Source organism: Mytilus californianus, unplaced genomic scaffold (assembly GCF_021869535.1).
Source record: "Mytilus californianus isolate M0D057914Y unplaced genomic scaffold, xbMytCali1.0.p SCAF_12, whole genome shotgun sequence".
NCBI lineage: Eukaryota > Metazoa > Mollusca > Bivalvia > Mytilida > Mytilidae > Mytilus > Mytilus californianus.
Window position 1 is genome coordinate 58,623,414 of NW_026262604.1, and position 11,058 is coordinate 58,634,471.

Genomic DNA, 11,058 nt, shown 5'->3' on the forward strand with positions numbered 1-11,058 from the left:
ATTCACTTTTCCCAATATTTTATAAATGTAACATCTACAAACTCATCGTAAATACTAGGATTAAAATTGAGTTTGCCAAACGCGTGTTTCGTCTACAAAAGAATCATCAGTGATGCTTGAATCAAAATAGTTAAAATATTCTATAGTTTTGAAAATGTCTGCTAAGACTTAAACCGGTCGTACTAAATTGTACGCATATAATATGTCTAAATATGACCGTTCTTTTTTCTCGAAGCTTCTTAGTTTTGCTCTTTTTCGATCTGGAATGTGTTTGAATTCTCTTTGTTCTGTTTTGATTTTTACTGATCTTTTTTTGCTGTGCCTTCATTTGACTTTTTTTCTATGTTTTTTGTTTTTGTTCTTGTTAACTTCAATGATTCTTTTTTGTGTTACTCATTTAAGAAATGTTCAGACGAAATAACTCATTTTAAAATTAAAAATTTGTTGTTAAAATGTTATTAAACAGATGTTTATTCTACAAGGGACGTTACAAAGTTGCAGACAAACTCACAATGTCACGGCAACAATAAACCGTAAAACGACTAAAGACAAACAACAATCGACACATCACAGCAAAATAAACAAGAAACAAGATGTTATGCAGAAGAACGATGACAGGACACAAGTTGGTCAATGAAATGTTTACGACAGTAATTCGTAAAATGATAAATTTGTTGGTGTTCAAATCATGCAATTTACCAATTATTATGTGCAATTTGCAAAAAAAAAAAAATACAATAATACTTTTAATAATATAGGTAACCACAAACCAAAACTACAAACAACTGAAATCTTAAATATTTATGCATCTCGTTGAACAACATGAAACTAGATAGTTTCAATTGATGCGTATATTTTTTTTTTAAAACTCTATATCGCTTCCAGAATTATTATACATGCAATAAACCGAAACACTATGTCCTCTTGTCTTGCTCTTTGCATTCTTCTGGCATTTGAGAAATTACTTGTTTGGAATCAAGCGTCCTTGGAACTAGGATCCTTTTTTTCGTAAAATCAGTTAAGTTTTCACAATGTTTAATTGCACTATTTGATACCTATAACATAACACAATTGTGTATATTAATAATTGAACAATGAGGTGCATACACTAATAGAACAGCAGCCATTACATACAAGAGCATATTAGATAGTTTTATACCTGTAGGTATTTGTTACAAATTAACATCTATGTTGTATGGAAGTCTTGTTAAGTATGCCTTATAAATTTATTGTCTTACAACTTCCACAATACTTTAACGTTATGATAAAAGTACATGTAATGTTAATTGTATATAGATATATAGACGTCTATCCCTGCTGAACACAAGAGTTAAGTAAGGTTTTGGTGGTTTTGTGTTGTTTGTTTTTTGTTTTTGTTTGCTCTAACGTATGAACTTAGAATGGCCAATGGAGTTTTAAATCTTTTTATCAGTTGATTCTGGGAGGAAAGGGTTACCTGTAACTAATTTTTTAAAACTATAATTTCAAGAAAATATATTAGGAACAATTTATAGTATATCAAAACATACACATTTTGCTAGTTTGAATGATAATTTCGTTGAACCTTACAATTTGGGAAACATTATTGAACAATTGAAACCTTTTAAACCCTAATAAGACACATTAATAGTTAAAATATCCATAGCTTAACCTTCTGTGTGGAAGTGGCTATATTACATTTTTAGTTAAATTAAAAAAAAAGAGAGTCGAAAGACACCAATAGGACATTCAAACTCATACGTTGAAAAGATAATGATTTTAAACTGTACAAAGGGGCAAGCGCGTACCGAAGAGGGCATAAAAAAACCCATAAGTCGAAAAGGCATATTCATTAATGACTACACGATAAAACATAAAAATATTAACAGACAATATTTGTTTTTTAAATTTACAAAACTTAACGTTTGACAAACATGAAAATTGGTCTGAACGCATGTAATCAGTCTCATTAGTGACATATCTCCTGTGAAAAAATGAACAAAGAAGTTTTGTTGATAAACCGTGCTATTATTACCATGAGACTTCCAAATATTCAAATACCAGTACCTGAAATAAAAAAAAAATCATACATACTTTCTCTAAGCGTTGATATTGTGGATGATGGTGGGGTTTACAAGATCGGTTTTGCACAGTGTTGTATGCTGTCAATAAAGCCCATCTTCTGTTTGCACTACTATTCTGACCACTACAGTGCAATAAATTGCAATGAAAAAATAGAGCATCTCCTTGAAAAAAATCAATTTTCTTTAAAACACCAGGACTGATATTCTACCGCTCACTATAAAATTATTTTCAATGTTTTCATGATTTACAACATGGTTATGAAATGTATGTTTACTTCCATACCATCTCTATTTATTTCTTCAAAACAAAACGCAGACGATATTTTTCGAATTGAATAGAAATTATATGTTCATGCATTTTTGTTGTTGGAAGTGTATTCATCGACATTTGATATATTGTAACATGATCTACCTCTTTTTTAGGATCTGAAATCGATATGTTGCCCGTGTGTATATGTTAACATGTGTACGTTATTGTTTTTTGTATGATTAATGCAGATTGAACGAAATTATTCCCTTTCGGATGATTTGTACAATATGTTGTTATATATTAATGATAATACATTGAAAGCTTACAAACATGTTAATCCCACTAATTTCGTGCCTTTCCAAAAGCAGCAAAGAATCTTAAGCCCAGTACTGGTCGTTGGTTGTTTTTCACTTAAAAAAGATCTGTTGTTGTTGTGAATCATTTCATCTTATTTTTTGCCCTTTGTTTTATACAAATAAGATCGCTCTTTGTTCGCGTCACATCACCGTGGACAGTTATTTGTTACAGCTGATACACACCCCATCTTGAAATATTTTGAAATAAATACTTTACAAAAGTAAATTCCATTTGGCTGTCTAATAATGTGGCTACGATTCTGATGGTTTCAATGAGATATAACATCTGGCGCACGTAATGTAGAAGAACCGAAATTACATAGTTATAGAAAATCAGCTTCCAGACCAAAATTGGTGATCGATGAATATATTGCTTAAGGGTCGCGTCCGATGCATAGTGTAGGATTCGATAAACCAATGTATATCATTAGCGCATCCACTTATGAATAACAAGATATTCAGAATATTAAGAGTATGACTATTCTGATTCGTCGTTGTGTGCAGACAATATTACTAGACACTTCGTGCATTCTGCATTATTACATTAGCTCAGTATTATGTGACGTGTCACGAATGTTAATGTGAATGTTAATGTGTATTCAAGATTGATTAGTAATAATTTCATAAAGAAAAGCAACTTGATTCTATACGATTTTGACTACGAAATACTGTTACATAATTCATCTCACATTCTAAAAATCAACTTTCTTAAGCTGGATCTCGTCACATGATACCAATGTCCCCTGTGGGGAATATGTTTTATGAGTTTGACCGTCACTCTGGTATCTTTCTTTCCTGTTTTATGATTGAAATATTTTGGATAAGCGCTGATAATCAAAACTGTTTATTACAAACAAAGAGTTACCAATCATCCCCTTTGCTTCATCGGCATTATACACGATTCGTGTTTCACATAACTTCTATGTATTATGATAAGAACAATTCACAAGTCAATAATATAAATAGTATACGAAATGAGACATAATACCAATTTCACAGTCCCTTATTCGAAGCCGTGAGAACTAATTGCGCTTATTGTCTACATGAACATGTCACCTGTTAGGTCCTACTTTTGTATTTATACTAATAAAACCTGGGACCCCAAAAAAGTATTAAAAAACAATTTAAAAAATTAAATTGAGATACAAACACAAGTTGTCTATACTCCCCAGAAACACTCTAACGCAAAAACAAAAGCTGATGTAAATTCATGATAATGACAAGCTCAAACCTGTATTCTTTAATTTAAGCTTGAAAAACAACAAAATAAAAGCTTTCTTTTTGTTATTGCTGTCTAATATAATGGAATGGAAGTACTATATTTGAAGTGTTGCTACCGTCAATTGGTGATTTGACGGTCGCACCTCTTCAAATACAGTACTGTTATTCCGATAATAATGCATTTCAAAAAGAAATACTACGTTAGAGCTTTGAAATATGTATAAATTTGAAATCCAAAAAAAAGTTCCTCCAAACTTTATGAATGATATTTGCGCATAGACGTCATGGCTAAACGTGACGTCTTACAGATGAGAATTTAAAAACTAAACGTTATTGTGTTAACTCTGCGTATTTGAATTCATTTTTTGTTTCTGCATGTCAAGTGTGGAGTAAACAGTGACTTTTAGCCAATGAAAAAAGTTTTTACATCCAAATTGCATTACATGATAGTTACGTTGATACTGCGTTGTAACTGATAAACAGAGAGAAAGTAGGTGTGCTAGCCTATGAGACAACTGGCACTCAAATATCAATTGACGTAGATATAAGCAACTGAAGGGCACTGTATTTATTTTTTTTAACGATTATTTCATATAAATTAAGAGATGGAGACCGCTGTGCATCAAAACAGTTTAGAACCGTTGGTTGAGGGATGGTCGACACATATCAACTTGAGTTATTACTACCCTGTCTATTCTGATGTGAAATCACCTACAAACTGAAATCGACCTCAATCTTCAAACCTCACTATGAATGTTTGCCTTGGAAGAAAAGCTTTAAACGCTAAACACCAAACAATGAAACAATCAACAAAAACAAGGAAAAGAACTTTTATCGTTCCATTAAATAAATGTTCATTAGTTGTTTTCTTGAATTCTAAACACCTGCGAAATGTTGATGAATGCCAATTCAATTCAAAAGACAGCTGGCAAATTATCATTTAAAAATGTGAAATTCAAGTATACGATGTAACTGTCCTTGTTTTCATACATAAGTGTAATTCATATTGCATTGTCATTTGTAGGTTTGATAAGACCCTAAAATGGCCCTAAATTTTAGCTTAAATTTGAAATAGGAAATTGTCGATCACTGTTTGACAATGAATTAAAGCTATTACAATGAAAACTAGTAAATTTACATTGATTTTTTGGACAGGGAAGCTAGAGCGCATGCGCTGACCAAAAAATCCTTTTACATGATATTTTACACATCTGACGTGACTATTTAGTTTGACAACGCCTGTGCTCTATGTTTCCTAGGCCTTAATTTCGTTGAAATTCGGACGATTTTGTCAAATTTTGTCCAAAAAACTCTGTTTTCAATCAATGTGGGATGTAAAAACAACGCTTTAACATTCAACTTTTACAAGAAAATTATACACAACTTTCTCAGAAGTCTTTCCATCAATTTAAAAAATCTTTTATCTTGAAACATTGAACTTAATAACCAGGACCAAATATGGCCCTTACTGAACTTACTCCTTCCAAGGAACAAATATGATATGCATGTTCAGTACTAATCAAATTGATAATAGATTTCATATGAATGTTAAAGTTTTCGTAAACTTGATCGAACGATGTGCGAATGTTCAATAAAACATTTACTTAAACATGGTGGCAAAACAATATTAGTGGTTCATCTGGAGTCATAACAAAGTTCAAATTCTGATATCATGCATTAAAATAATGACAAGGTGCGTTCGATCTCAATCTTAACTTATTTACTAGGCCTGTCCGTAGTTTTCAGGTCAAAGGCAGATGCTTAGATTTGAGTACTCCAGGTATATACTCAACATTCCATTGGCAAACAACTTTCACAATCTCAGGACAAAACAAAATAACAATAGCTTAAATATAAATGAAAACGTTTTTGTAAACTTGGTAGATCCATGTGAAAGAGTGTTCAATTAAGTAGGAATATATTTTATCTAGCAGCATGTCTAAAAACAATTCAAATACCATGTAGCGGCGTCAACTCGTAATGTTCATTATGCAAAACTTAAATACATAACACATAGCAAATTTGGCATTTATTTTTAAAAAATGTGGGTATATGTTTTGCAAGTGTGTACATGCTTGCTCTAGTTCAGAAACTAATCATGACCATTTTACCAAAGAAAACGATAACTTAAGTGATATTTCACCTGGATTAAGAAGACAGTATTTCATCGGGAAACGATCCATTATTTTCTCAAGTCTGATAGGATCAGTGACAGTCAGTTGACCTTCTAATTTGTGGTCCAGACGTCCGCATTTATGGGAGCTTTCTACTATCTGTCAACATCAAAATCAACATAATAATTAGAATACCAAACTCCGAATCATGTATTGATTTCATAAGAGGATTTGACATTTACAGTTCCGACTATTAAGTCATATTGAATTAAATACACTGTATGGTATTCATTTAATTTTATTTTTCTTCCCTTTTAATTAATTGATTTCTGTAATTACATACCCTACTAAGGTTGCTTTATGTTTTATATTCTTGAATGTTTGATAGTTTTGTCTTTGATGCTTAACATTAATTGAACAAACTAACAGGCGAGAGTAAGATAAACGCATGCATGTTTTACGTGATTACTTGTAAACATCCGTTTGTCTTTTCACATTTATCTAAGGCAATAAATACTGTCATCATGTTAGGCTCCAAAAACTCATTTATGTACCAATATCTATAAAAATAAGTTGGTAAAAAGTATTATAAAAATCGTAAAAAACATTTATTTCTTATCTTAATTTGATATCATCTCCCATGGATTAGTTGCGACCAGTTACAACTTTGTTTAACATCTATCAAGATCAGTATCTACATACGTTCGTGTTAAATATAACCTAGAGTTACCGTGGTAATGTAGTATTATACATAGAAATACATGCGAAATGATAGAATTATTCTGAAATGAAATGTAATGTAATGTAAAATGCTTTTAGAATATCAAAAACAAATTGGTCACCATACGTTTTGTTCTGTTTAAACATAGAATATACACATTTCCTAAAGCTACCTATATAAACTGTATATTTTGTCTGTACAACCCCTTATTATTACGCAAACTTTGGACAAATTGAAATGAAGCAAAAATATTCTTCTGTGCAGTTATGAGTGATTATAATTTGTTCATTAAAATGCTAATTCTAATTAGTAGATTGCATTCCTCGTCGAAATGTGCTGCTAAATAAAAAGTAAAGACCCAATGTGTTCTGCTATTTTGTAATCCAAGATGGCTAAATATAACATACCACCTCAAGTTAGAAAAAAACAAGCAACTAATCAAAACTTATAAATCTCGTTAGTAAAATTTTGGAAATGTCTTTTTTCTCAGCATGAATTTAAGTTATAAACACTGAGTTGCATTGCCGAGAACAATAAATAAAAGATCAGAGGCAAATATTCCAACAGCAATAATTTAAAAAAAAAATATGTCCTTTTCCATTAATAATCGTGTAAAATAACCAAATAAATAAGGTAAAATGAAAGGAACAATGTGAGAAAAGGCTATTGAAAAGACTATGTGTCGCTGCTCAACAAGTTGATGTAATATTTAGATTGCATACCCATAATCTTGATGCCACAAATGAGCTCCACCAGTAAACGGCTCTTTAGTTACTAATTTTCCGTGATAGTGGTACACTTCGTCTCCAAGTAACTAAATTGATTTGTGCCAATTAGGAAACAGTTTTCGTATAAATAAAAAAAAAAACATCGAAATATATGTATGCAGTGTAAAGCTGTCATGGGGATCAGTTACCTTCGGAACTCGACATTGTTACACGAATATTCTCAGGCGGTATACCCAATATCTAGTAAAATATGGAACAGTTCCTATGTATCTTTTATTGTTTGCAATACCTACAACTAATAACCTGATAGTTGATTTTTCGTTGTGTTTTGTAGTGAAAAATCTTTTTAATTCAGTCAATTGGACTTTTTCTTTTCAATAAAGTTTAAAAAAAAAGACTACTAACTTTGTCACCTTTTATTTCACTCGACGAAGTTAATGACATAGGACACACCTTTCAAACGATATGTTTAATGTTCAATGCCCTTAAAAGATAATATTTTCATTGGTCAAAATGCATTGTTCGCTCAACGTTATTTTGTTTGTTTTTCATTTTGCTATTGCGACGTTTCGAATAACTTGTTTTTTGCACTTGAATTTATGTGCGATGTTAATCTATTGGTTTTATCATTTCATTGTCACTATGTTATAAATGAGTACCTTTTCACATGTTCCGGCCACTTTTTCTGATCTACTGACCATTCCAATTATATCATTGCCTGGATGACCCCATATGGTCAATTTTGCCTCTCGGCCTTGACAATCAGAAACCTTTAATATGTATGAAGATGATTAAGATAAATAGCATTTGATATTTATGAAAGCCAAATACAGGGACGTACACATGGTAAATGAAGTACACAATATACTGGAAATCAATTATGTACGTTGTATCATCTTGTAATGTTAATCCATTGTCCAAATTACAATGCACTTTTATAATATTTTTTGAATCAATCTATTTACGAATAACACGATTACAAATAAATCAACTTTCTGTAAATCCAGGAAAGCGCTTCGGACGCAATGAATCATTAAACTAGTTGTTTTTAATGTGGTCTGATAATTTCCGTTTGCAGCAGGATGTTCATATGTTTAAATTGTAGTGAGAGTGAAATATGCAGTATTATTCAAAAATGTACATGCATGATATGTTTTAGGCAATTGATAAGTCAAAACTTAAAAAAAAACTACATGTTTAACAAAGGTAAATTGCATGCATGAACACTGATTGTTTAACAAGACCGCATCATGTTTCCATTGTCATAATTGTTTAACTTAAACGATAATGTTTACCTGCACTTTATTTTTGTTTAAAAGCTCCGCAGTAGTTGGATCTTCAAATTGTTTGAAAACTTTGTCTACTTCTTCTGCATCTAACAATTTTCTAAGGGGTAAAATATAATTCACACATGTGTGTCCTTGCGAATGTAGTAGACACAGTCCTATTGTGTTGATGACAGCTATGGTATTGTCACTGTGTAATTTACTTAGATATTTAAAGACTCGTATTGACGTATAGTTTCGAGTAATATACAGACACCTGTGTTCTACTGACCCTACATGTGTGTTGAACTTTTTATGTCTTCAGTTAGTTGTACCGTTGGTTAGCTATTTTATTTAAGTTACATTGTAAACGTTAGACAAAGAAATTTAGACTTTACTTTTGTCTGTATATTAATGGTTTATGTCAGGTGACTTCAAATTATCACTTCTTACATGTATGAAACCTTTTAATATAAACATGTTAAATACATGTATAGTTAACAATTACATACCTTATTACGATATATCCAAACTTCTCAAAGTCTGCCTTCACTTTTGTTGTCACTTCAAGCGTGTCTCCATTAAACTGGTGAACTTAAATATCAGAACAGATATCAAACATAATAAATGAGAAAAAGGAAATGCTGTAAACAGATTCGGTAGATAGGGACCATTTGAACTCATTATTCAACAGAACATACAGAAGTCAACACATTTTTTCATCGAAAACAACTGCCAACAAAATGCAAACGTAATACGGTTGTGATCTTTGGTGTTCTGAACGGGGAGTTCTTGACCCAACACGCAGTATTCTTGTTGTCTATTTTATAACACATTCGGGGATGTCTTAAGTATCACATTTGTATTTATTCATTAAGAATGGTTTACATGTAGTTATATTAATATTGACTGATTTGCTTATTGTGTTTATAGCAATTATACACATTGCCCTAATTTGTACGTTGCAAATCAGTATGCTTTAACAAATAAGAATCCTGCTGTTATATTGTATGTTTCCAAAATCTTTGAAAACACAAAAGGATGTGGTATGATTGCCAATGTGACAACTATCGACCAAAGTTCAAATCAAGTGGACGTGAGCAAATATAGGCAACCGCGGGGCATTAAAACATTCTTTACAACAAAAAAGACACAACGAACAAATCTGAATTTTTTTTGCAGTTACTGACAACTAGTTCAAAGCCATTTACACCTTAAAAAAAATATGTATCTGAGACTTCTATGTTCTGTTTTGTATACTGCTGTTTGTCATCGATTGATTTTGTGTCGACTTACGAGTTTGAATGTCCCTTTCGCCTGTCTTTTACACACATTCAAATTACCTGTTTTCACAATACACTATTTGGATATATTATCAAAACGAATAATAAACAAGCAGCTGACATGTTTTTCTGGTATGCTACTTGTATTTGAAAGCATTGCGCTCGCTGTTTATCATCACAAGTATCGCAAAGCAACGTTCATTAAGTAATCAAACAAATCCATATAGAAGCTAAAGAATATCAAAAGCATGTTTAAAATTGAACTTCGTCAAAAGATTAAAATTATGTAAGGAAATGTGGTCAGTATAACTAAAAATAGTGACGAAAATATGATATTCTGAATCTTGACAACGCCATACCCCACAGTTTTATTATTCATTGATCAGCAATATGAAAAAGATTCCAATTTTCTTAATTATGCTAAAATCATTTTAGTTTTAAAATGCATGTGTTTTATAAATCAGTTATATCGAAGCTCACAGCGCTCTAGGTAGACAAATGGATAAAGTTTTGGAAGCCGAAGACCCTTCCGGATTTATTTTTTTCTGTGAATTTCTAAGAAATAATGAGGGTTTCATGTCAAATGTGGTTTTAGCTATCCCGAATAATTTAGTCGCGAAATTTACATGGTTACATTTACTCGAAAGTAAGAGAGATCGATTACGGGTAGGAACTGAATTATAAGGTTTAAATGTTAGCAATGTGGCACATACCTCCATTTAGATCGCACTCTCCCGACATTTTGTGGCACTTTTCTCCTTTGAAAATAAATAGTAAGTTTTGCATTCTGATTGGTGTACATTTTATGAATTGAACTTTTTTAAACCAATAAACTTATTTTTGTTATACACACTCGCATATTTTTGTCATTTTTACCTATTATGTCTGTTTGTTTTGTTCACACATAGTTGTCAGTATGATGGAATTTTATGCGACTGTCATACAAGTAAGAGGTTTAGCTAGCTATAAAACCAGGTTGAATCCACCATTTTCTACATAAGAAAATGCCTGTACTAAGTCAAGAATATGTCAGTTGTTATTTATTTATTCATTCGTT

At 31.4% G+C, this 11,058-nt stretch overlaps 1 protein-coding gene across 1 annotated transcript; it reads right to left on the reverse strand.

Annotated features, from left to right (window-relative positions):
- Positions 1-821: 821 nt before the first annotated feature.
- Positions 822-10,742, reverse strand: LOC127721148 (ectoine dioxygenase-like). The gene is made up of 9 exons (XM_052227821.1): positions 10,715-10,742; positions 9,231-9,312; positions 8,749-8,839; positions 8,113-8,223; positions 7,448-7,539; positions 6,474-6,564; positions 6,034-6,163; positions 2,074-2,225; positions 822-1,055 (listed from the first exon to the last, which is right to left on the reverse strand). Exons 1-9 carry the CDS (start codon positions 10,740-10,742, stop codon positions 915-917), a joined length of 918 nt encoding a protein of 305 aa, XP_052083781.1. The 3' UTR covers positions 822-914.
- Between the last annotated feature and the right edge of the window lie 316 nt (positions 10,743-11,058).

What these genes read in the sequence shown, in the direction of transcription:
- LOC127721148 (XM_052227821.1), bottom strand. Translation starts at nt 10,742, where the DNA reads ATGTCGGGAGAGTGCGATCTAAATGGAG. An exon ending in AGAGTGCGATCTAAATGGAG is followed by an intron (nt 9,313 to 10,714) that starts GTATGTGCCACA and finishes CTGATATTTAAG; the next exon opens with TTCACCAGTTTAATGGAGAC. An exon ending in AATATCAACGCTTAGAGAAA is followed by an intron (nt 1,056 to 2,073) that starts GTATGTATGATT and finishes GTTATGTTATAG; the next exon opens with GTATCAAATAGTGCAATTAA.